Below are 27,921 nucleotides of genomic sequence, written 5' to 3'. Positions count from 1 at the left end.
TTAAGGTTAGAATGGACAGGTGCGAACTATTAGGCCAATAAAATTGGCGAGATTATTTGGTTGCCCTTGATGGCAACCAAAATTAGTGTAAAACTCATGGGCGTACTTCAGATTCTTATAGTAGCCTTAAAATTCTACAGTTTAGAACCTTCCCATGGTTTGGATCATTTCTGATGTCGTGGTTAAGTATGCCACTCACACTTATTGTATTTGTTTCTAACCTATAGCGAGGAAAACATTGCTTTCTTCCTTAACAGTACAGTATATATTACTGAGTCTGTAAATGCATTAATGCTATATCATCTCACAAGATAAAACAACTATTCATTATATTATTGCTATTTGGGTGCAGACGCATTGTGGGTAGTTGTGTTCACTTCTGATTAGTTCAAATACATACTCCTCCCAGGTCTTGTAAGTGAGGGCAATTTGTGCTGTTATAATACCTAATGGTTTAATTACTTACATTATAATCTCAGGCATAGAGATGACAATGTGATTCTTCTTGGATTTCTGATCAGAGTTGTTGTTATTTTTTTTAATACAAAGTGCTCAATTGTATTTGGTCCTGATGACACCAAGAAACACTAAGACTCAAAAGGATGGGCCCAGACTTACTGAGAACTACTGAAATCCTTTTTTCATTGTCTGGTGCTTTACAAATATATTATAGCTGCTTATAAACTCACAAGCACACAACAAGAGGCAGTCAGTAAGACACCAAAACAACAGCACCTCCACATGATATCAACATGCATAATACATTTTAAACAAGAAGCCTTCTTACCTAGCATGCAAACACATTTGACATTCTGGTCAGGGTTCTCAAACAAGAGTTCGCCACACCTCTGCAATAGAAAGACAGCCTCAGTTACTTTAAGATTCCAGATGAGAATTCTCAAGCCAAAATATCCATGCAATCGACACCACTGTGATGTTGTTATGCTGTTGTTTTCTCTAGTAACTTGGGCCAAGGGGCTTCTGTCATAAACAAAGACTTTCCTGGGAGAAAAGTCTCTGAGAGGTCAGTCTGGGATTGGCTGCTCCAGCATGCTTCATGCCTCTGCCAACAGCTATCTCTGTGCTCCCACGGGAAGCCATGGCTTGGGATGAACCTGGCTTCTGACAGGTCCCACCTCAGTCAAACACCCAGTTACAGGCTCAATAATCTGAGGCCAATCACTCTCACAGTCAGTCCTTTTTAAAAATGTCATTGACATTATTTTGGTCTACTCACTTTACACACAGACACAGATATTATCAAGGCTGAACGGCCAATGCTGAACTTTCTGAGATCAGGAAAAGGACAAATAAGGAAATGAAAAAGCAGCAGAGAGCTTTCCTGAGCTCATAGACTCAGGGAATACCAACTTTCTTGCCTATAGCTTAGTTTTTAATTTGCATTTCAAAACTTCATGCAAGGCAGAACTTAGCAATCGAATCTATTATTTAATAACATAGTGCGGACGGTTGGCAAGTGGGATCAGTGTATGTGTTTATAAATGAATTACCCAAAGCGATAAGACCATAAATAATATGATAGAAAAATAGATAAAGGACACTGCAAGTAACTCATAAAGAGGAAGTGTGAATGCCCAATAAGCACATAAAATATGTTGAACTATGGCAAAAATATGGAATAAATAAATTATACTTAAGATAAAGGGCTTTTAAAATCTTGCTGATTTGACAACAGTTAGAAATCTGGAAATACTAAATGTTTCAAAAAACGCAAAGAAACACAAAGCTTCCCTTTCATACTATTGAAACTAGGGTATACAATGATCACTGCAGAGTGGTTAAAAAAAATAGTTGATAAAATCTAGCAAAATTGAAAATTTCCTACATTGTGATAGAGCACGTGTTTCTGTAGAATTGTAACTGTCACATACAACTACTTCAGTGTTCTACTTAGAAAAGAGAGATGCCATCCCTGTGTTGAATCCTACAACTGAAAACGAATTAGGGCTTCAAAAGCTCAAAAAGCATATGTAACATACAAAGTACTTATATAAAATACGTAACAGTCACATTATGGAATGCCAAACATACACAATTTTCAAATCATAGAAACCTTTATGCTTAAGTCATAAAAGTATATTAGACTTGGGGAGATAGTTGATGGTGGGAAAGCAGTTGTAGGGTAAGTATGACTGTCTAAGGCTGAATCCTCAGAACCCATGTAAAGCTAGGCACAGCAGCACGCGTCTGTAGTGTCAGGACTTTTACTGTGGCATGGGATGCAAAAACAGGAATTCCTGGAAGTCTGTGCGCCAGCTAACCGGGCCTGGTGAACTACAAGGAAACCCTGTCTTAAAACATGGTGCAAAGTGAGGGCCACTCCCCCCCAAACACACACACACACACACACACACACACACACACACACACACACACACACACACGGTAAACTATAATATGCTAAAAAGAGCTCCCTATATTATGAAGATAAAAACATCCAAAAATAGTACACATTCCTTATGAATATATTAATTTTCTAAAAAAGAGGAACAGGAACTGAATAACAAATGAGGCATCAGATACAGGGTATGGAGAAATGGAGACAAGATTGGAGAGATGATAGGCAGGAGGGCAGACAAGGTTACTGACTTTTTCTATAACTATTTGTACCTTACATTATTCTCACCTATACATGAACCATAACAAGAATGATGTGGCAATATCCAATGTTTTCAATAACAAACTGGCCCTCTGTCCAGTGTAGGTCAGCATCAATGTTCTTGAGCTCAGGGAGGCCATTAATCAATAACTTCTTATCACTTACTAAATTATTTCCTTTTTCTATTTTAAATAAGCCTCACTATGTAGCTCTGGGTCTGGCCTGGCCTGGCCCTCTCTGTGTAGATCAACCTGGTCCTCAACTCACAGAGATTCACCTGCCTCTACCTCGTAGGTTTTGGTATTAGAGGAGGAGTCACCACGCCCAGCTATTTTCTTTTCTCTGGAGAAGACAGGTAGATTAGTAGTATAATCTATTTTTCTCTTTAAAAGGTCGCAGCTTGGTTAACTTCATTCCCCTGAAAGAGGAAAAAGAAAAAAAAAAAAAGAAAAAAGAAAAAAAAAAAAAAACCTCAAAATTCTTCACAGTTAACTGTGAACTTCTCAGAAGGGAGAAGCAGCTTTCAGGTTGATGTACACTAAGTAGGAGATGGTCAGTGGGTTCAGATGCTGGGAAAGAAACCAAGCTATGATGGCGAATCAGGAGGTAGAACTGTGGGGAGGTGAGGCTGGGGACAGCGCAAAGCTACAACCTGCTGACCTGGTGTGGTCTGTATCACGCCATTTAAGGTCTTCACGCTTCACCTCGTTGGAGGTAACATGTAGACGTTGTTACGTACCACCAAGGTAGGCCATGGAGCAAATGTGCGGATTAATGACCCATGGAGTCTGATTTGACTGCTCGTTCCTGTTTTGTTTGTGTTTTGACAGAGGTCAGGCCCTTTGAAATAGCTAGGATCTATTTTCTGCATCACCTGCCTTTGAAAGTTGTGTTTACAAGCTGAAAGAGTTAATCATTATTTCTAGAGGAAAGGTCAGGGATTTCTAAAATGCTTTCAGTTTCTTACCAGACTAGCTCTCCGTCGATGTCCTCTCTGGGTTAGCAGCAAAGCCCCTCCCCGCCTCCCGCATGTGCACCTCTGCTGAGGGATAGACGCTCTTCTTTCACCACAGGGGGTTTCTGTGTGTCGTGGGTAGGGGTTCCTGTGGCTCTGATATGGCTTGAGATGTGTCTCTCGACAGGCGTGTGTGTCTGGACCGTCAGGATAAAACAGGGAGCAATGTCTGAAACTCCCGAGAAGCATGCATTCCGGAACAGCCACGGCCTGCCTGTGTTCACTGAACCTACCAAGCAGCAAGGGAGGTGCTGCGGCCCTTCCTGTGAGGTGAGACCTTCTGTTTCTCTGCCTTTATTTTCATGACAGTCTGGAAGATGGCCAAGGCACCTTTAACTAGTCCCTTAATTGCTTTGGTTTTTCAGTTACCTCATGATAGTTTTTAAAAGTTTAAAAACAACAGTGGCCGGAAGGGAAGCTGAACATTCGCAGGACATGCCACAAACCACATTCTTTCCAGTGCCTTTTCTCACTAATACATAGTAGTGTTTACCAGGCCCTCCTTGCCAGGCTCCTAATCACTGTGCAGCTCAGGATAATGACCTACTTTAGGGGATTAATTGGGTTAAGCCATAGTGTCCCACTCTCAGAAAACCGAAACCGTAGGCTCAGCCATGGGGAAAGGCCCTGCGTCTTGCTGGGTTGTGAGGTCGGCAACCTTCTTCCTTTGAGGGATGAGTCATGTTTGTGGGGACTCCCCATCTGGGCGACTTGACTCGGGAGGACTCTGGTTTTGATCATCAGAACTCTGTCTAATTCTTAGATGGTCCATCTTTGCCTCATTTTCTGTGTCTCAAACAGCCAGATCATCTTGTTCCCAACAATTCCAGTGACAACTAATCATAAATGCCAAGGCACAGCCACTGCAATACCAATCCAAGATGTCGGAGCCGGGCTAGCAATAAAAAAAAAATCCTCCTGGCACACGCCTTTTCTCTTTGAGGCACATAGACTGTGCGTGTGAAGAGCCAACCAACTTTATCACTAGTGTCCCCAGCATGCCTCGCTTTTGCCTCAGTATTTTTATATGCCAGACCCCTGGAAACTCTTAGAGGTAGAAGAAATCTTTATTACTCTGCTAACACTTACTGAGTTTGTGGGCTAATGGTTGGTCTAAGTGTTGTCTAGTTACCATTTCATACTCTCACTGTGCCCCGGTAACTGTAGAGGATTGAGGAGGAGGCGAGAGCACTGACTGTAGAAGTCTCTCTCCAGCCAACCAGAATCAGTGTTGACAACCGATGCATAACCAAGATTTGTGGGTCCCTAGATACTGGCTACTTTGTTGCTCCTCATTGCTCAGGCTATGTAGCCTGCATCTGCAGACACTCCCTTTACTCACCAGTTAGCTTCTGGCTTTTTGCCAGACAGCTCAGGCTCTAGCTCAGACTGACCTCATTTCAAAGCCTGTTGCTACCTCGTCTCATCTGTTCTGCCATCAGAGGTCAAACACGCTCTCCTGGCTGGAAAATAGGGTGATGCTGCCTACATCATAGAACCATTTCAAATTTAGTTTTAATTCATTATGAGCAAGGAAGAACTATATCAAAACATTAGACGCAGGACTGCAATGTAAAATAAAGGATAAACTTTAAACTCATTAATTAATATTCTGTATTAATTCATAAATTATATGTCAGGTTTAGACATGAAGAAATACTTGGAATTTTAAGTCAACTTGGAAGCTCTTTGTCAATTAGTATTAAGAGTTTCGCATAATAAGTTTCGAGTTTGACTTTTGCTCAGTGAAGTTTTAAAATATTGTATCTGTTATTCACAATAGCCATCATATGGGGTGAGCGTCAATGGTTGGATACATAACAGCCATGATGGAGTATTAGTTAGCCCGAGAAGGGAAGAAGGAAGTTTTATAATGTGCTACAATGCGGGTGAATAAGAGGGCATGGTGCTAAGTGAAGTAAACCGGGTGTAGGAAAACAAATCTGATATGATCTCACTTGTATGTGCAGCCTAAACATGTTGAATTCATAGAAGCAGAGAGTGGAATAGTGGACGCTGGTGGCCGGAGGGAAAGGGTTCAGTGGCTCAGTTCAAGGGTTCGGTTTCACCCGAATGAGGAAAATAAGATCAAGAGACCTGTGCTCAAAGTGTGATGGCAGCCATCACACTACGTCGTACACTTGAAAATTGCTAAGAGAATATATTTTGTGTTCTTACCACACACACACACGCGCACGTACACACACACACACACACACACACACACACACACACACACACGGTATGTGAGGTAATGTATCTGCCAATTAGCTTAATTTAGTCATTTCACAACTGTACCTATTTCAAAGCATTATCTTATAGAGAAATGTTTATTTCTCAACTAAAAAAATAATAGAAAATACCTCCAATTTAAAGCTGTTATCATTTTAAAATTAAAACATTTTTTTAATTAAGAATTTTAATTCCCACTAACTAAATTGTATATTCCAGTAAAGTATACAATAAAATGTGTCTCTTAAAGGATAAGCAGGCTACTAAGATGAGACTTGATAGCCTATGACCATATAGTGGGGGTGGAGGTCCCCCTCGGTCATAGACCTAGGGGAGGGGAATAGGGTGAAAGCAGGAGGGAGGGAGGAATGGGAGGATACAAGTGAGGGCATAACAATTGAGTTGTAATCTGAATAAATTAATAAAATAAAATAAATGTGTCTCTTAAATGAATTATATTTTTTTCTCATATATAGTTGTGAAAACTGACATTAGCAGTAATTTTAGGAAACACATTGAGGCTTTCAACAAGTTTCTTTTTCTTAAAGAAAAATGACATCTGATGTGACACTATTCAAATATCAGCAAGACATGCAGTAGGCTCTGTTAGCTGCAGTGGCAGGCCATTTTGTCTTCATTGTTTAACTTATCACTTTCTTAAGCTAATTAATACTTCTTTTCTTGTGTCAAAGTAAATTCTCTCCAGGTGTGGTGGCACACGCCTTTAATCCCAGCACTTGGGAGGCAGAGGCAGGCGGATTGCTGTGAGTTCGAGGCCAGCCTGGTCTACAAAGTGAGTCTAGACAGCCAAGGCTACACAGAGAAAACCCCATCTTGAAAAACAAAAAGACAAAAAACAAAACAAAACAAAACAAAACAAAACAAAAATCAAGTAAATTTTCTTGTATCTTTTTACTTTTCTGAAAGTTGCTATCACTGGGGTGTAGAAATCTCTCAGCAGGCCTCCAGTAACTGATCCTTCTAGAAAAAGTATCTTTGCATCTCATAAGGGAGGGGCAGCAGCAACCCCTGAAGACGGAGTCCCTCTGCGCTGTGCAGCTTCCATTGGTGTTGGTGGAGGCAGTAACAGTTTATTGCGATTATATAATATTAAATACTATCAGAAAATAACTAAAAGTCGAATTGGGTGGTTTTTTGTTTTTGTTTTGTTTTGGTTTTTTTAATCATTGGAGGACCACGCTACTGTGTGGGCCTCCACAAAGGACTGCCCACTGGCTCAGCGGCCCCTGAGCTCAGTAGGCTGGTGGACCACAGTGGGAAAGTGGAGAATGGGCAGGCACCGCTGAATAGCTGACTTTAAGAACACAGCACATGGCAGCGATCCAGGCATCACAGAACGGTTGGCACAACAAGCCTCTTGAAATCCGTAAAGCCAGTGACTGAATATCGAATGTTACTGCAGAAAAACCCAACATCTCTATGACCGTGTTTGGAACACTTACAAACCAAATGAAAATAAAGCAAACCCGCTACATAGACCAGGCTCATTTGGGGAAAACAAACAAACAAACACAAACAAATGAACAAATGAACGTCAAAGCTGAGTTCCCCCAGTTAGTAAAACCAACCATAATCAGACTGTTGGAGACTGTTGCTGGCCTTTGGTGAAAAGAGAAAGACATCTCATCTGTCCCAAAGGAGCAACAGAGGCAAACTGGGGAGGGGGCAAAGCTCCATCACAGGCTGAGGCCTTCACCCCAACTCTCAGTTCATCTCTGAGCACCTCCATCCTGTACGTCTGCCATATGGAAGAGGAACAAGACAATCGCCCGTGTATTTGGCCTTGCATCTATTTTATTTGCTTACTCCCTAGATCCCCAAACGTCTAGGATAGGAACGAATACATAATGTAGACTCACAACGTTTATGTAGTGAATGAACAATGAGCTTCTTAATGCAGTTCTGGGGTATGTAATGAAGTTCTCTGAGCCAGCGGGAGAGCAGATATGCTGTCCGGTCACTTGTGTTTATGAGTTAGTAAATGCTGCCGTATAGTTATGGCCACATTTTATGCAGCCACATTTTATGCAGCCACAGTGGGGTGACAAGGGCTCAGACCTGACCTGAGACGATATTTCAAAATTGGTTTCCTAACTGGTTGTGGCAGGATATCCCTGTAATCCCAACATTCAAGAGGCAGAGGCAGGAGGATTACCGTATGGAGACCAACCCAGGCTACCTAGACTATTGAAGATCAGTGAAAACAACAACGGCAAGAAACTGTCTCAAAACCCCAACGAAGCCCTCACCTGAGAGGTTAAGGCTCTGGGTTCATGAAACATGGTTTCTATTGAGACTGATCTCCTAAAAAAGGGGGAACAAAGGTTGGGAATTTGGAATCCATTAAGGTCTTCCAAATAAGGGAACGAATAAATGAACATGCGAATAAAACACTGGTAGAGCGCCAAGTTTGTGCTAGCACCACACTGGGAATGTAGGTACCTATGTCCTGTCCTCTTATAGCCCAGTATTAGGTCAGAAAATACAAAGTGAAGAGCTGCCTCAGGTATGGCATCCAATGTTGATGGGCTGTCACAAAAGGCTTCACTTCAGAAAAAGAGGTGACTTTGTGGCTGGGCCTGGAAGGCAATGAAGAATTAGATGTCAAGAGATAACCCTCCTGACAGGGGACCACGCCTCAGCAAAGCCTGTAGGAGCAGATGTGTAGTCTCCAAAGACTGGGGCAAAGCCATGGTGGGTCCCAGTAGGGGCTTGATGAAACTAGTAGCCATGAGTGAGACTGCAGGAAAGGTATGGACCTGTAGTGAGTGGAAAACTCTTCTGAGCTGGGAGGAAGGCTTGCTTTTGGAGAGTGGGGACCTAGAGAATTCTTTTAGTTTTATAGGAAACAGTTAGAATGTAATGGCATCAGATATCTCTCACCAATGGTATTGCCTACAATCTTTTTGCTTATTTTAACCTCAAAGAAGGTGCTAGATAGAGCCTGAGGTCTCCCTTATCCCATGTTCTTGAATTATTCCACAGAACGGTTATAACTGAAGAGTTCTCCAGCCACTCAGTGGAAAGCTCAGGCAAGGCTGACTGCCGCTACTGTGGATGCCATTAGCACCTTGTGTGGAGGCATGGCAGCTTCCCTGCTCCAGGAGGATATGTTTTCAGGGTCTCCTTCTTTACAGTGGCTCAGGTCCACAGTATTTTGCTCAGTCCTGCCTACTGCGTGGGTGGCACAGTCAGGCCTTCACCTCCCAATACTGGCAGGCCTCAGCACTTTGGTAGCAGAGGCCAACAGATTTGGAACTATGACAGATTTCAGCCCAGGCTTGTGTTTTCCTTCCTGAGCTTTTTTTCCATCCCATTGCAGGCTGTTAAAACATCAGACTAATAAGTTTTCAACAGTCTGTCAGAGCAGATCTCGAGCAACAAGCTGGCATTGCCTGCTGGTCCAATCCAGCCTCTACCAGTTAAAATAAGAGACGAGAGAGAGAGAGAGAGAGAGAGAGAGAGAGAGAGAGAGAGAGAGAGAGAGAGAGAGAGAGAGAGAAATATCAGAGGATCACCCCCAAACCAAGCAGAAATTCTTAACAAGTCCATTGTTCCCAATTGCCAACAGCAACTCTGTGGTCTACCTAGCCTGGCGTAACTCTCAGAAAGGGATCTCTCTCCAAAAGCTCTAATTAGCTACGGTCAGGAGTGACTTGAGAGAGATTAATGTCATTGCTATTGGGAAATGAGCCTACCTGCTTTTAACAGCGTTGTTGTTGTTGTTGTTGTTGTTGTTGTTGTTGTTGTTTTCCTTCAGTCAAAGAACAAAATGTTAGCTCAATGACATAGGCTTTCTATTAGGGGACAGCCAGCAGCAGCCATCTCCAGAGAGTCGCTCAGCATTTTATTACAGACCCCCTATTTTTAAAAAATGTTTAAAAACTACTTATTACGAATCAAAACTTGGAAAGCCTGGCTTCAGCCAGAGAGAGAGAGAGGGAGAGGGAGGGAGGGAGGGAGGGAGGGAAAGAGAGAGAGAGAGAGAGAGAGGGAGGGAGGGAGGGAGGGAAAGAGAGGGAGGGAGGGAGAGGGGGAGAGGGAGAGAGGGAGGGAGGGAGGGAGAGAGAGAGAGAGAGTGTGTTACTAAACAAATATCCAGAGTGGACTGTTTTGTCACTCTGACCCCAGGCAGTAGCAGACAGTGGAATGGCTGTGTCCTTCGGGTAGACCTCCTTCAGGGAGATGTTGGGGTCAGATGGCACACAGGGCCGGAAGCTGACTGTTTTTACCATGTCAACAACATGACTCTAGCCTCCAGGCAAGCCTAATTCTATCAAAACTGTCCCTGAAAAGTGGTGGCCTGGAGCATGGCTAGGACCTCTCAAGTGCATCCAGCTATTGAAACTGAGTAGACATTGTGGTCCAAGCATTTGGGGAAGAACCCTGGTAAGAGCTCTGAAAAATACTGTATATCAGATACAAACACATAAACCCCAAGTCTGGACAGTGCAAGCCCTGAATGAGAATTTTGCAGTGCAGTTTCATCTATTATTTATCATCTTAGAGTCTCAAGGACTGACAACCAGCCACAGCCATACATGTTTAATATATACATAGTGAGTTATTAAATGTGAAGTTGAGAGACAGTGGAAGAAACAGGAAGAGGTTATAGGAAAGCAGACAAGTAAACACAATGGAAACACACGCTGCATGATGGGGTTCAAATCCCAGACCCGGATGTTATTAGTTGTATGATCTGTGGCCCATTTGGCTTATGCTTCGGAGTCTCACTGTGGAGGTGGGGAAGAAACAATTCTCACTCCTGATAACGATTACAACATGTGTGTGATACATGTGTGCGGTGGATAGAAGGAAAATGGTCCCATAGGCTCATGTGTTGGAATCCTTGGTCCCCAGTTGGTGAAACTGGTAAGGATTGAGGGGTGTGGCCTTGTTCAAGAAAGTGTGTCACTGGGGTTGGGGAAGGCTTTGAGGTTTCAAAAGCCTACATCTTCTCTAGCTCTCCCTCTCTCTCTCTCTCTCTCTCTCTCTCTCTCTCTCTCTCTCTCTCTCTCTCTCTCTCTAGCTACCGCTCCAGTGTCATGCTCACTACCATGATGGTCATATCCTTTAACCCTCCGGAACCACGAGTTACCCCATGATAAATGCTTTCTTTGATGAGTTATGGTGTTTGCTACAGCAATAGAAAAGTAGGTCAGTGCATAAACACCTCATCTACTCTACAGCCCATAGTGTGTCCTGTGTGAATGTGATTTTGTGGAAGACAAGAGGGAGCTACAGTACACAGCAGCCCCTTGGTGGTGCTGCACATGAGTTGCGAGCACAGTTTCCTCATCAGTCATGGGGACTAGTGAGGAAATGTATTTCACTCCTCCCATGATGAGGAACACTAGTTCAAAGGTCACACAAAGCTGAAGGTCCAGAGAACAGAGAAGGGTGGGGAGTGGATGGAGATGGCGAGCTTCCTCATGGAGCCTCTCCTTGCCACTGAGGAAGGGTAAAGGACCTATGTGAGGTTAGGAAAGGGTTTCTTTGTGGGGGATTGAGTTAGGCATATCCTGATGGGCCTGGGAAAACTTCCAAAAGGTTGTACAAGAGATCCGAGAGAGAAGAAACAATATTAAGTTAATTCTCGGTTGAGACAGAAGCGCAAGATAAACTGGGAAGGTATTCATTCCAAGTAACGTAACTATAGAAACAAAAATCTAAAGGTGATTAAGGGGGTAAAAGGAGTTAAGAATGGGTACAAAAGGATGCAGGACCCTGGAGTTGAGAAATGTGAAGGAGGCAGGACTGTCAAGACCATGCAGGGTTCCACTTAATGAAGCCATTGTAAATCACAGACCCTGTGTTCCAGGCAGTGTCCCCAACAGTGTTCCTTAGATCTTATAAAGAGAGCACGACACGACAGTCATGTATGTTGACCAAAGCAGCTGTCCTATTATTGACATGCTTTTGAGCAGGAAAATGTCTTGCTAAGCATGGCACCATCTTATTATTGAATTTCATGACACTATCCCTACCATCCTTAATGCTCATAGTTGCGACAATCGGCAAAGTTTGGGAGTGACTGCAGAACAGCTTACCCCTTTGGGCTCCTTACTAACTGCTAACACATCCCCAAAGAGTTCACAGTCATGTTTTTAAAAAAAAAAAAAAGTTTAGTAAATGTGCATAGTCTTTAGGAAGAGGAGATCATAGAAGCGAGAATGTTACCTAGAGCTTCACGTATAGCACGGGTGTATTATGAAGACCACAAGCATCAAAATCATACAAAAGACTGAGGCTGAGTGTGCGCTAAGGAGAGTGATCAAAGTTAAAACATGGACCCCAGAACAAAGGACAAATAGGGCAGAAGTGCTTCCTTAGAAAGGCATTTCTTCCTCGGGAACTTGTGGAAGAGAGTGAGAGAGAGAGAGAGAGAGAGGGAGAGAGAGAGAGAGAGAGAGAGAGAGAGAGAGAGAGAGAGAGAGACAGAGACAGAGACAGAGACAGAGACAGAGACAGAGACACAGAAACACAGAGAGACAGAGACAGAGAGACACACAGAGAGACAGAGACAGACAGACAGAGAGACACAGAGAGACAGAGACAGAGAGACAGACAAACAGAGAGAGAGAGAGAGAGAGAGAGAGAGACAGAGAGACAGAGAGACAGAGAGACAGAGAGACAGAGAGACAGAGAGACAGAGAGACAGAGACAGAGAGGTAAACCAGGATGGAACTCCATGTGTTTGACCCCTCCCCCCCAGAACATGTAGCTGCACCTCGCTCCTTAGCACATGTCTCTGCCATCCCTGGAGCAATAACAGTGAGTAGTTGGAATACCTGTCTTTCTGTTTCCCCTCTATTGCCAGCAAATAAGTACTAACAATTGCTACACAGCAGATATGTGTTCATAATTGCTGTGCTCCAGCCATCTGGTCAAAGTGTCTCAGCTTTAGACCTTGCCTTTCTTTATTTACGCTGCAATTTTCAAGCTACTTTATGAGGCTTTGCAGATGGCAGAAGCTTAGTAGATATTATCAGCAGCATCCCCAAATCTCTGCAGAGGCGTCACGACTCAGAGACTCATGGGACCCCCATCCAGACGACAACTGAATGAATATTTACTCAGGACAAAGGAGTAGCTATAATGGGCTCCCTGCAACCCAGTGCCACAATGTTTCTGTGCATAAACCAACAATTAAATGTAATCCTATATACTTACAGTTTTAAAAGAAATTCAAACCAGTCCTTGGAACTAAATAAGCCAGCACTAAGGAAAATGACTTCCAGAACATCAAGCCAACATGTGAATGCAGGACCTCTGAGCCACAACGGAACACACGCTTTTCCACAGGGAGAAGGGGCTTGTTGTATAACTGTTCATCAGGCAAAAGCCTCAGATGTTCCCATGGACAATCACAAAGCGATCCCTGGTCAAGTCATGTTGGTCATTGCCATAAGGACAGCTCTGAGACACAGATTTGGCTTTGAGCAGAGATGTCTATAAATTCTACTTGCCATCACCACCCAGCTAGAGCTGAAAAAAAAAAAAAAAAACCAGTACCTTAGAGAAATGACCAACTGATTGCATGAGCTTCAAGTGAACATGAAGTACTGGATATTTTGAAAATAGTTGTGCTCTATCTTGACATTCCGTGTTAAACCCAGCACACAGTCTGACAGGAGCAACATTTAAGGACATCTCATCTTGGCTCTACCTCTCGTCACTGAGATAGGTTTCTTTTTTTTCTCTTTAAATTCTTGCTATTCTCTAACACCTAGATGAAATTCTATAATATCTTTAATATTAATGACTATCGCTCAATAGGCTGAATAAACCGGCTGGGACAAAAATACACAGGCCCATTCATTACTACATGGTGGTCAAATTAAAAACCGCAAGATGGCGGGACTCTTAACAGAAAAACATGATTGTGTGTGTGTGTGTGTGTGTGTGTGTGTGTGTGTGTGTGTGTATGTGTGTTCTGGAGACTGAACCAGGCAATAAGAGGCAAGCACCCAGATACAGAGGTGCAGCCATAGCACAGTTACACTGCAGAATAAATTCAAGTTACCAGTGTGTGGTGCCATGATTCTTCTAAGAAGTTGCTGCCCATGGAACTTACTGTGAGTGCCATAGGTGGAGTCCCTCTTGAGGGCAAAGGTCTTTCAAAGTATTATAGTTTTAAAATATAACTCTCTCTGGAAAGCCCCCACCCTCTGTGTATGTGTCTTTCTCTGCTCCCAGCCCCCTAAAGTATACACACACACACACACACACACACACACACACACACACACACACTTTTCCACTTCAGCCATGTACCAGAGAGCACTTATTAGGTATCTGCTTTATGTCAAATGTTTCCAACTGCCACTGTGCAAAGCTGCCACAGAGACCCCCACATTTATGGAGCCTAGCCTTTGCAATTTGAAGACTAATGACGTGGTATTGTTGTAATTTATTTCATTTCCAAATCTCATAGCTATCTTTTAAAATGGCAAACACTATGAAAATGAAACAAAGAGACGCCATTTGTTCTAAATGGTCAGGATTCACAGCAGGTCATGATGGCAATAGCACTTTAACCTAACAGCTATTTCAAGTATTTGAACAGAAGGTTGTATAAGGGCCTCTTGGGACTTGCTTGTAGGTCCTGTTTGTGTTTTGAGTTCTTGCCTTAGTCATTTTTCTGCCTCAAGACACTCTACACACTCCTCATAAGCAGAGATGATTATTGATTTAAATGTGGATTTTCATTAGTAGTCATATTCTTGTGGGAGAACTTAGTAATGAGAATGTAAACACCAAAAGGCTGAGCATCAACAGAGGTAGAAAGAGATGGTCGTGCTATTGATTTATCTTTAAATTGTTAAGATGTGGCCATGGGTAAGAAAGTTAGAGGATCTGAAGAGAGGCTCATTAAGAAAAAAGTAGAAATGAGTAGGCACCATAGCAACAGGGTTTTGGAAAGTATCAATGAACTTGATGGCAAAACTTAGGAATCCTGCTAACCATATTTTGCCAGCTTGATTGGCTCTGGGATTAACTAAGAAACCAGCTTCTGAGTGAGTTGATGAAGGCTTTTCTGGAGGAATTAACTAATGGGGGGGGGGCAACTCCTCCAGAGGGCTCAGCCCCTTCCAGCAGTGGCCCAGACACACAGAGAGAAAGGCAGAACTGTGTTTGCCTGCCTACTTTCACTCCCTGCTGGCGAGTGCATCTACTTTCTTGAGGCTGTTGCTCTGAACCTTCTGCTTCAGCCTTTTAGCATAGACTTAAGACCAGTGATTCTTCAGATCTTCAGTGTCAGACTGGAACTGCTAGATATGACAGACTTTGCAGCAGCTTTGAGGTTCTCAGCTTCTCTAGTTTATACACAGTCACTGTTAGACTTTGGACCCTGTATCCTATGCTTTAAACCAATCCGATAAAATCTCTTCTGTAATGTATATATTCATCCTATCAGTTTGGTTCCTCTAGAGATCCCTGACTAATATGCTTTCCTAAATTATTATAATTTATGTATACAGATAGCACATGCAAATACCATACACTTAACACATCTCTCTTCATAACTCCTCAACCATCTCTTTAGCCACTTTCTACTTTAATTAAAAAAAAAATTCCTTAGGCTATTCTGGATGCAGGTTAATTTATTTTTATATCCCACTCTGGAATAGGGCATATACTATATGCATATCTGCATTTACATCAAAGGTAACTAAATACTTAATAAAAACCTATTTTTAAAGTCTTATTACAATGCTTTATTCCACAGGAATTTTGTGCTTGGTCCCTATGTTTCATTGTGATATGCATTTTTTTTTTATTTGTACAGAGTTCACTATGCTCCATACACATGCACCTAGATACCTGTATGCTGCAGAGCATATGAACCTAGGTAAAAGCTTTCAATAAAATCCTCAAAAAGTTCTCCCAGTAACATGCAGTACACAGTACTGAGGTCATCGCTCAATTATGTTCAGGTCTTACTCGTTTTCAAGAGGGTGGATATTCCCTTGTCACATTTCCCATAACACATCTCGTTAGGATTCCAGAAGAAAAGGTGTGAGCGCTGCTCTTCTCTTATTTTTACAAATGGAAATATTTAGCCCAGTGTCTCTGTTGGCCCCTCACCCCTCATTCCTTCACTTTCACCGATGCCAACATTCCTTCAGAGCCCTCTGTCCACAAAGCATTTCTTCATCTCAACCCCAAGGGGATTTCAGTTAGTTTTTCCCCTTAAAATGAGTCATCAGGATACTGTATGGTCTTACCACCGTTATCTACTATAACCAGGTCTCTGCTACTCCATAGGATGCTTTCCACACGGGTGAATAAAGAAGTGTGTGTGTGTGTGTGTAAAGGAAACAGAACATTTAGTTGAAATTAGTAAATAAAAGTTTAGAACTATGGAATTTGGTTCAAAACAAAGTTCAAGAGTCATAATCTGGTTGTGGGCTTTTTCAGTTAACTGACTATTGGGTACATGTTTGTCATGTGAAATAAATATTCGCCTTTAGTTTATTTAAACATTGTGACCTATGTGTGTACTACTTTTAGATTTTAAAAGGAATGCAATGTCTTTCCCTTTGTCGGCCTTTAGCAGAGTGCAAAGCATTTAATGTCAGAAGGTAAGGAAATCAGCCCATTAAAAACGGGAATTTCTGCCAGGTGGTGGTGGCTCACGCCTTTAATCTCAGCACTCGGAAGGCAGTGGCAGGTGGATCGCTGTGAGTTCAAGGCCAGCCTGGTCTACAATGTGATTCCAGGACAGCCAGGGCTACACAGAGAAACCCTGTCTCAAAAAAACTAAAAACAAACAAACAAACAAAAAAAAAAACCTAAACAAACAAACTGGGAATTTCAAATATGCTTAGTTGAGCTGTCAGGAACACTTTCTCACAAGGAAGCTGTTTTGATGGTCTGAGGAGTAGTTGTCACAGGGTTCCAATAAGGAGTGCTCTTAAAAAATGAAGTAGGGCGTTCTTTCAATTACACACACACCCGCGGCAACAGCCTCAGAAGCCTTACTCTGGTGAGCGAATAATAAACGGGTGTGTCTTGTCTTTGGGATGTATGAGCCCCCTGAGGTTTCTGAAGATGAATTTCCTGGAAATAAGTTCTATGACATGTTTAGTTTTCCCAGACAGAGTCTCATGTATCACAGGCAGGCCTCAGTACACATACAAGCGTGACCTTGAACTGCTGGTCCTGCCTGTACCTCACCAGTGCTGGGTTGTACTGTCACACCCAGTCCGCGCATTGCTCAGAACTGAGCTCAGGGCTTTGTGAACACTAGGCCAGCACTCTACCAACTGAGCCACATCCTGGACCCTTGCCTATTTGACCCTAGCTCAGTTGTGTAAACCTGGATCTAAGATGTTCTGCTTAATTTCACTCTTGCCCCACCCTTTTCTCTTACCCACTGCCTTTTTTTCTTTTCCTGCCTCAGAATACTTTAATACATGTTCAAGTTCGGTTTATTGAACACATCCAGCCTTCCCCGTGCTTCCGTCAGCATCTCACTCCTCACAGCACTTCTATCTTTAGATTTCTGCATAACCAGAACCCTCTCAAGAACCCTCTACTGAGCACTGCCCTGCTCCGTTCTGACGGCCACACAAGTAGCCAGAGTGATCCACAGTTGGTTTTTGCCCTCTCAAAAGCCTGCAGTGGCTGCATCTCACCCTTGCAATAACCCTGAATTCCTGACTGGGCACACTGTCATGTGAAGTTGATGCTTTTCAGTCACTCCGGATTTACTGAGGTGCTATCGGAAGCCTTCTCTTCCGCTTCACACCCGAACTCTCACGTGCTCACGGAGCAGCTCCTCCTTATCCATCCTTCCAGCTACCACTGTGCCATCCCCTGGTCCTCTGTGGGCCTTTCTTGAGCTGCAAAGCTCTGTTCAGAGCCTCTTTTGAGAATCCCATTGTACTTGAGACAGCCACTGACTACAGAGTCAATAACAGCTATACAACTTTCTAATGGAGTCACCTGATCATCTGCTTACTTTTGTTCTAGGACCTTTGTGGGTACCTAAAGCCAATGACGCTCAAGTCCTTTATCTCAAATATTTGTGCATAGATCCATGCACCACCTCCTATACACTTGGCACAATCTCTAGATTACACATACCACTTAACACTATGTGAGTAGTGGTAATATTGTAAAATTCTTGTTCAGTTCAGACAGTTTTTTTTTTTTTTTAAAGGAATACCTTCTACAGTTGGATTCATACCAGTGGATATGGAGGCCTTGATTGTGAAGCTCAGCGGAAGATTAACTTCCTGTCAGTTATTTTCCTGGTGTCTTAACGAAATGTGCCATACTTAGCGGGCACCCTGTAAGCGTTTGTTGGATGAATAAAAGGAGAGGGTGATGGGAAGACAGGTGGCAGCCACAAAATCACATTAGCAATTGAGGGGTAATAAAAAAAAAATAGTGTGCTGGGTATCCATATTAGGAGAAATCTAGATGTAAAACAACCCATTTTGTCAATACGCTTTTTGCATCTGTTTTTGTATTGCTGGAAAAGAGACTGTTGGAACCGTATCAGCTAGAAACGTTGTGCACCCACTACTCCTGATTTGTACTGCTGAGAGTTATCAGAAAAGAGCAACATCTCATGCTTAGGGACTGTCTAAATTTTCCTTAAAATGAGTCCTGCACTGAATGCTCAGGGAATTCTGTGGAAGAAGGGTCAGAAAGAAAGTAAGAGGCAGAGGATCCGGGAGTCTGAGCCTGTGTCTCCTAGTGATGTCAGAAGCTACATCCATAAGGTCTCACCAACATAGCTGCCTAAACATGAGCCAAACAAGGAAGACATTCTAAAGCAGACAGGGGAAAGTGCAAAAACCCTACACAAAGAACCAGAGGCAACTAAGGAAGGCTGGGGACGCACACCAGTCCCTTATCCAATATCAAATGGTCAGCCCTGAAGACATACATACAGTACCAAGTAGGCTATACGTACGCATTTAGGACTATATATGCACATACATATACATATAGGCATGCACTAACAATTAATGAAAAAAAGAAGCCATCAATTTGAAAGAGAGCAAGAAAGGGTATATAAGAGGATTTGGAGGGAGAGAAGCGGGGGAACTGATTTAATTATATTATAACCTCAAAAATAAAAAGAAACAAACTTTAAAAGTTTGATGGAAAACGCATCGAATCTCTAACTCTGGTGGACATAGAAGCTGTTCGGTGTGTTTGTTAAAAACGGATGCACTGAGGCTGGAAGGATGGCTCAGTGGTTAAGAATACTACCTGCTCTTCCAGAGGACCTGGGTTCAATTCCGAACACCCACATGGCAGCTCACACCTGCCTGTAATTCCAGTTCCATGGGATATGGCACCCTCACACAGATACGCGTGCAGTAAAACACCAACACACATGAAAATAAATAAACCTTTAAAACAAAACAAACAACAACAACAAGAAAACCAACCAACCAAACAAACAAACAAATAAAACAAAAAATGGATGCTCTTGGGCCAAGAGAGGAGAAGATAAGGACTCTGGACTTTAAGCATCTGGGAGACACCCTGGGATGCTAATGTTGGTGTCTCTGGTGTCACTTTAAGGCTGATGAGGGTAGACACTGCCTGCTAAAAGAAGGATGACCTAGGCTGGTTCTAGATTTAGTTCTGACCTTGGGAAAATTCCTTAATCTTTGTGAGACTCCATTTCTTCGCTGTCAACGTAAGAGACTGGGTGGTTATTTCTTAACTTCTTGAGGTTCTAGAGTATCTGGGTTCCATAGACTGGTTTTATTATGAACATAGCCTAGTGGTGGGCAAAGAGTGGACCCTCATGCTGGCCCAGTCCCTGGAACTTGGCTCTGCAACAGAGGCAGACATTTCACCATACATGGTCCTTCAAGCGTCACAACTATTTGAATTTATTCTAATAGTTCTTTTAACAATGGTGTCTTTTCTTTTTCTCTTGAGAGCTGGAGCTTGAATCCCAAGCCTTACACACTGTAGGCAAATACTCTAGAACTGAGATATATCCCAAGGCATGTAGTAGGTTTTTTTTTTTTTTAATTAAAAAACATCTATTGTATGAGAGTTTCATGCATACATATAATGTGTTCTTCTTAGTCCCATCCCTGTTCCCTTCCCCCCAATTCTTCCCCTATACACCCCCCACCACCCCTGCCCCATTCCTGCTCCCCCTTTTTTTTTAACCCACTGAGCCTGCTTTGCACTGCCAGTATGTACATGTATATGGCCATCTGCTGGAGCCACAGGCAGCTTCCCAGAAACCACGCCCCTGAAGAAAACTCCTAGCAGCCAGCAATTGCAACAGGGGTGAGAGTTGACAGCCCCTTCTTTCCTTTATCCACGCAAGCATTTTGTCTGGCTTGATCTTGCCCCGGTCTAATGCCGCTGTCACAACTGTAAGTTCTTATGTGCAACTTCCCTGCTGAGTCCAGAGAGGGATGTTTACATGTAGCCGCCCACTACCTCTGGCTCTCTTGGTCTTTCTGATGATATAGATGTCCTGGTAAGGGCTGGCCTCTCCTTTGGAAGCTTTTGTTTGCTTCATTTTTGTAGACACTTGTCACTTTGTAGAGATTTAGTCACAATCCAAATAAGTCAAGCACACAATAGATAACTCAGGAAGTTTAAGAGAAGTGAACTTTTACACAAACACAGAGATAATTCTTTTTAAAAGGATGAAAGGATCCTAAATGAAAGGATAATAACCAAAATTAGTTAGAAAAAGTAATATATTCCTTGCAGTGACTAGACGGATAGCTTGCAGAGATCATATGTCTGTAGCACAAAGGAAAAGTTTTGATGATTCTGTAAAAACATTTCTGATCTGGCCAGCTTTTATAGTTTAGAAAAATAGCCCTAAGACGCTATCGACCAAATTTCTCCACGCCAGATGAGTAAAATCAAAGCCAACCAGCCCCACAGACCACAAACCTATTGCACATTTATAAATATATCGAAGAGAGCTGCTTAGAGACACAACATGACTCCTGACCACATTCTGTTATAGGTTGTAGGCGTTGGAGATGTGGTCTAGAGTGAAACCTCAGTACACCTCAGAAAGATAGAGACTTCTCAAAAACACGCTGTCTGAAATTGATGGACACACACAAACCGCTGAAGACAAGAAAAGCCACTGTCCAGCCAGGCTCCATCTGGATAAAATACAATCCAGTGGAATGATAACAAAATATTATTTTTGGATTATACTTTTGTGTGTTTTATGTGGTATTTCGCTGCCATATGAGGACTCTTCTGTTAGTTTGTTAAAAAATACTCCATGTTGATATTAATTCACTCTTCCAAAAAACATCTTATTAATAGCTTGCTTTTTTTCCTTTCTTTTTTTTGGGGGGGGGGTAGTGGTGGTGCTAGGAATTGCATTTAGGACCTCACACATACTAGGCAAATACTTTGCCACCGAGCTGTTTTTCCAGCCCCATTTGCTTGCTTTCATGTAAACAGAAGTTTACTTCTTTTGGAATTTTATCTTCTACTCATTGACAGAAATTAAATGTATGTGTGTCTGTGTGTGTGGTATGTGTATGTGTGGGTTGTGTGTATATGTGTGTCTGTGTGTATTTATGTGTGGCTATGTGCATGTCAGTGTCAGTGTATGCATGTGTGTGAGAGCATGAATGAGTGTGAGCATGTGTCAGTGTGTCTCTCTGTGTGTGATATGAGTTTGTGCATGTGTGCATGTATATGTGTGTGTGTGTGTGTGTTTGAGTCTGAGTGTGTGTGTGCATGCATGCCTCTGGTATGTCTGTCTGTCTGTCTGTGTATGCATGCATGTGTATGTGGTATTTGTATGTGGGAACATGTGTATATATGTGTGTGGGGTGTCTGTGTGTGCGTGTCTTCTGTGTGTATGTGGGAAGTGTGTATATGTGTCTGTGTGTGTGCATGCGCATGTGTGTGATATGGGTCTATGTGTATGTGTGTATGTGTCTGTGTGTGTGGTGTGAGTCTGTGTGTGCATGTTTGAATCTGTGTGTGTGTGTGTGTGTGTGTGTGTATGGGTGTGCCCATGCGTGTGGTGTCCCCACATACACATAAAAAGAGAGAAGGCAGTACTGCCTCCTTGGCAGGTACAGTCTGTGTACTTTTAATGCATTACTGGGACTTATGATTATATGTTACTCAAATCCAAAATCTACAAGTCAGTTTGAGCTATTTACCGTGAGCAGCAACAGATGGAATGTCAATTGTCCCCCCACTCCCCCACATGTGCTCTAGTTAATGCTTAGAACTGACCACAGCAGCAGCACGCATGTGAGACAAGCCCTCTCCATCAGTCCCCATCACTGTTTTCTAAAGAATCGCTGAACCTGGTTTCTTAGGCCTGTCAGTCTACCTAATGATCCAGCTTACAAACCTCAAAGCCATCATTCCAAGACCTGATCAGTGACGTCTGCCCGCATTGGCAGTGATGAGCATATCTAGTGGTGGTCACAGCCCAGGCACATCATGAGGCCCTCTGCTTGTATCACCATCACCTAGGATGCAGCCTCCAGTGGTACCACAGGGATCTGCATTTACAACAGGTGGTGATGGATTCTTGACCATGGTTCCTCATCATGAGCCAGGTGAAGCAACACACAGAAGAATCTCCCAGACCACAAGGACATTGCAGAAAATGTTTTCAGCTATAGCGCCTCACCTTTTATAGCTATAGAAATCATCAAAGTCCTCACAATGTTTTAGAATGTGAAATTTTTGCACAGTAGTTCTACACCTTCTATCAAAAAAAAATTGACTATTTTCAAATAAAATGTAGTGAGAGTAAAAGCACAAAGTGCAAGTTTATTTAAAATACATGCTACAGGGGATGGGGGGTGGTGGCTGAAGCAATGAAAAAACGTATTGTTTGTGAAGAAGAAACACATTTTTCTACAGGGAAAAAAACTCATTAAGTTGTATGCTAAGACACATTTCACACAAGTAGGCTGTTATTGGAAAAACAACTAGAGCTACGGTGTTACAGAGGATAATCTAAGAATGAAATGTAGAAATGATAAACTAGTTCAAAGACTAAACTAATGCAGTTTTTAAAATGTCCGTTATTTGGGAGAATCACTAAGGGCAATTTTCCTTCTCCCCCTTTTCAAGGTATTGGAAGGAAAATAGGAAGAAAATCTAACACGTACTTGCCACACAGTAGGAATGGCTGGTTAAGTTTTGATCTGGTTTAAGACATGGTACTCCAAAAATGTGAGTCCTGGAGCATCTGTGACAAGGCAGGAACAGAAGTACTTGCTGACCCTCCCATTACCCTTTGCCTCGATGATCATGACATGTGGGGAGCATTTGGTGAGCTTTCTCTAAAGCATGTTGCAAAAATGCTCTCCCTCTACTGGAAAGACAGGAGCCAAAGACACACAGACGCTGAGAAGAATCTGAACTCACAAGCTTGCCTTGTTTCCCCAACATATTTCTGTAGGTACACATTCTGACTTCCAGACACACCGCTGCAAGAGAGCACGCTGCCCCAAACCTTGAATAGAAAATACACAGACTGACCCAATGTCCCACATCTTTCCTCAGAAAGCCTCAGTTATGGTGCTGGAAAAGATCATCCTGAGTGAGGTAACCCAGACCCAGAAAGACACACATGGTATGTACACACTCCATATAGTAGAGGATAAACAGACTACAGTTCACAGACCCAAAGAAGTTAAGTAACAGGGATGACCAAAGAGGAGGATGATTAAATCTCACTCACCAAGGGAAATAGAAGAGATGGTGGAGGTGATTGTAGAGCGGGAGCCAGGTAGGAAAGGAAACCCAGAGAGAAATGAGGGTGGAGACCAGATGTGGGGAGAGCAAGGGTGGGAGGACAGAGGGCTTGCAGAGAGAAGAGAAACAGTAGGCAGGGGCATCTCTGTGACAAGCTGGAGACATAGGATAGGGTAGGCTCCTGGGAGGATATGAGGGTGACTCTAGCTATAACCCCTAGCAGTAGGGGTCATGGAGACTGAAGAGGACACCCTCTAACTAGACAGGACTCCTAGTGGAGGGAGGAGAGCACCAACACACCCATAAAAATCTTAACCCAAAATTTACCCTGCCTACAAGATGTGCAGGGATAAAGACAGAACAGAGATTGAGGGAATGTCCAACCAATGCCTGACCCAACCTGAGACCTACTCCATGGGAGAGAGCCAAACCCTAACACTATTAATGATACTTTGCTATACTTGCAGACAGGAGCCTAGCATAGCTGTCCACTGAGAGGCTGCACCGGGCAGTGGATCCAAACAGAAGTGGAGATTCACAGCCAAGCATTGTTCTGGATGTGACAGGTACTCCACAAGAAGATCATGAGAGCCAACTAACCATGGCCCAGGGGAGCTTGCAGAGACTGAAGCACCAACCAAGGACCATGCGTGGACCCCCACTAAGGCCCCCTACACAGATGTAGCAGATGGGCAACTCAGGCTTCATGTAGGTTCCCAAGTAAGGGGAGCAGGGAGTCTGTCTCTGACATGAACTCTGTTGCCTGCTTTTTTATTAACCCCCCCCCCCCCGCCCCTGGGGCCTCACCAGGCCACAGGACAGCTCAGTCCTGGTGTGACTTGATGAGCTGAAGTGGGTGGGCAGGGCTTCCCTTTTCTAAGGAATAGGGGAGGGGGAAGAGGGAGGGAGGGAGGAGCAGGGAAGAGAGCAGGGAGGGGGCTATGATCTGGATGTAAAGTGAATAAATAAACTAATTAATAAAAAAACCAAAGACTAATGATGGCTTATTGCAATAAACATCTTCATGTTTTAAATCACAACACACACACACACACACACACACACACACACACACACAACCTTAAAAGTAAGAAAGGTGTCTACTTTTTCTCTTGCTCATTCTCTTCTGGTAGAGTGAGCCTGGCTGAAAACCTAGTAAGAGCCTGAGAAAAAGATATTTTCCTTCTACAAATTTTAACATACTAAGAAACGAAATGGTAAGAAGGAAAACTTACTAAATTAACAGAATTGTGTAAGTGGCACAAAGTGAATGTCATGGAGACAATGGTAAGGCCAAGCCCTTGCATTTAATAAATGCTGTGTAGGAGAACGTGACCTGCTTGGAGTGTGTGTGTGTGTGTGCATGCACGTGTGGGCACGTTTGTGTGTGCACATGTATGTGTGTGTGTGTGTGTGTGTGTGTGTGAGAGAGAGAGAGAGAGAGAGAGAGAGAGAGAAGAGAGAGAGAGAGAGAGAGAGAGAGAGAGAAAGCCAGAAACCAATGTTGGGCTCTCCCTGTGCTGTTCTTCATCTTATGCTTCGATACAGGGTTCCTCACTGAACCTGGAGCTCTAGATTTCACAAGCCTGGCTGTCCAGCGTGCCCACTAATCTTCAGGTCTCCACTTTGTCTGGGCAGAATTACGAGTGTGTGCCACAGTGCCTGATACCTTAGGTGTGTGCTGGGAACCCAAGCTTGGGTCTTCACGCTTGAGTGGGAAGCACTTTGCTACTGAGGCATCTCTCCAGCCCCCAAAGGTCTTTTAAGGCCTACTCTCTGATTATTGCAATGGATAATATTAAGTTATCTTTACAATTGCAGGGGTTTTTGTTGTTATTTGCTTATTTTCAATAATTTTAAAAGCATGCGAGCTGTCAATTCTAGAACTGACGCTTTTTAAAATACAGACATTCCTTGGGTGTTCTTGAGGTGCTGTAGTGGTAAGGCTCATTTTTGTTGAATTTCCTGTAGGGAAACAACTTAAAAACTGGCTCTGCTGTTTTTCATGACGTCCTGTTGTTCTTAGTAAACCAAGCAAGCACAACGTGGCAATGCGCGATCACGGTAGTGCTTGTTCAACACAGTGGCGCACCATACCGACTCTAAAAGTCATGGAAGACTGAGCTATTTCCTTACTGTGAAATGTGAGAGCCTTCAAGTGACATTTGACTATCTCACCGTGAACCATATTGTCACCAAGGATCCCAATGTCACTCTAAGCTGAATTTTCGGAAAGTAGGAAATGCGCTATTTATTCCAACCCACTTCTACATTAGGTTCCTCCAATGCTGGATCTCTTTGCTACCCGAGAAACCCGAAATCTGCTGTTCGCGACACTTGGTGGTGAGTTCCAGAGCTCTGCCTCTCACATGCCCGAGTTTCATGTTAGATTTGTCCCAGTGAACAGTGGGGCTTGGCGTGAGTGGCCCTGGCTTGCTCAGCTCTAAGGCGTGCATCTTTGTGGTGCCCTCCTTCAGGGCTGTGAGAGTGAATTCACCTTCACGTGTTCTTTCTGTTGTTAATCATTGCCTCCTTAGTTTTCCCCAGAATGCAGGGGAATCTCTCCTCTTGAAACTTTCCACACCCTATAACTCCGTCTGGAACTCTCTCTGTCCCTTACCCTTGCTTAATGTGTCACCTCAAATAGCCCAGCGTTCCTTCCTCCCACGCCCCAAGAAGCACAGCTTGACTGGCTGCTACTGCTGTTGGAAGTCTTGAGTTTGAGAGGCGATTGGTTAACCTCTGTCTGTGTCAGACCATGAGTTGTTCTACAGTGACTGAACATTATGGGATACTTCTTAAGGTCCTCAACTTTCGAATATGTCAGGTGAGGATAGAAATTGCACGTACATCACAGGGGTTTTATGGTATTAGGTGGGATCCTATAATGTATCCAAAACAATGCCAGTAACAGAAGAAAAAGCTTAATTTTATTTGTTGAGTGAACATATGCTTTTAAAATTATTTATTCTGGTGTGGCTGTGAAAAGTGCAAAGGCATTTCCTAGTATATCAAAGGAGGTCACTCTTATTGCAAAATTATTTTAAAAATCCTATTTACATGTATGTTTCTCAGAATAATCCAATTTCTTTAAATTTTTAAATTATAAAGCATCATCATGGTAAATTTAATTTTTATTATTAATTAAGCTTATTCTTTGGGCATTTCATACATGTATATAATGCATTCTGATTCCTCTCACCCCACACCTTCTTTTGTCCTCTCTCTCTCTCTCTCTCTCTCTCTCTCATTCCCCCTTACACAGCACACTCATTTCTTGTTTTATACCCACCGCGTTTAGCCAGGGTTGTCCATGTGACCATGGGATTGTAAGCACTGACTAAAGATGGCTAGACTTACCAGTGGACATGCCCTTAGTTAAAGGCCATGCCTCCCTCTCCCCCTAGCTTTCATCACTACCCATGAAGATGTAGAGCCCTCTGAACCCCTCCCTCACCATGACTGACCACTACTGGCTTTTTCTTGTGCAGGCCCAGTGCAGACAACTGCAGTGGCTTTGAGTTCATGATTGTAATAGCCATGCCATGGCCAGAAGACAGTATGCTTTGGAGCCCTTTTCCCCACCACCTATCTATTATCTCATTTCCTTCTCTCCTTTTTGCAATGTTTTCTGAGCCTTAGATGGTCGTAGGGGCAAATAAGGTGTTTATCTTTATCTTTATGCCAGTAGGCAAAGGCTACTCTTAGCCTTGATCAGAGATGCTCCTCTTGGCAGTGAAGGGTGGTGAAGGCAGAGACTCAATTCTGCTTTAACTGCTAAGAATAAGTGACTGTTGATGTGAATGTGTTTTTTAATGTAGTTCTTAAAGCTTACTTCTCTTCCCTGAACTGGAATTATTGAATACAATAATAGTCATTCAAATTTTTTCTCTCTCAAAGCTTGCTATCAAATACATATTCAGAAAAATGTGCTTCGGTTTTGACCACAGTTGAACGATATGGCTTGGATACCTTTGTGGCGCTAATTGTCATTTAATTGAAAACATTTGTGAGTCTGGTGAGCAAGCACTTGTTTTCGCTAGCTTTCTGAGTTTACTAATGTGGTTAGATACAGGCCCATGTCTATGGTTTCCTGTGTACCTCTCACTATGCCACTTTGATGTGTGTCTGCTGTGGGGTTACTAACATTAGATGAATCCTAAACAGCTTTGATTACTATGAATCTTAATTTGTTGTCCTACTCTGCTACATTGTATCGAGTTTCATTTCCATTTCAATATTTCAGTATTTCTATGAGTTGTGTATTCTTATGTTGTCAATTCTGACAGTTATTTCATTCATGACTTTTATATCTACGAAT

The 27,921-nt window shown here is 42.9% G+C and overlaps 1 protein-coding gene across 1 annotated transcript in view; it reads right to left on the bottom strand.

Moving 5' to 3' along the window:
- Positions 1 to 27,921, bottom strand: part of Pde7b (phosphodiesterase 7B) — a 309,600-nt gene that overhangs the window by 212,879 nt on the left and 68,800 nt on the right. Inside the window, exon 2 of the mRNA XM_051164496.1 lies at positions 788 to 848. Coding sequence (XP_051020453.1) covers positions 788 to 848 — 61 coding nt within the window. The remainder of the gene's footprint in view (positions 1 to 787; positions 849 to 27,921) is intronic.

The sequence above is a fragment of the Acomys russatus genome, chromosome 21, assembly GCF_903995435.1.
Source record: "Acomys russatus chromosome 21, mAcoRus1.1, whole genome shotgun sequence".
Taxonomy (NCBI): Eukaryota; Metazoa; Chordata; class Mammalia; order Rodentia; family Muridae; genus Acomys; species Acomys russatus.
The sequence above is the reverse complement of the archived record's forward strand: the minus strand, read 5'-3'. Positions and strand labels throughout refer to the sequence as shown.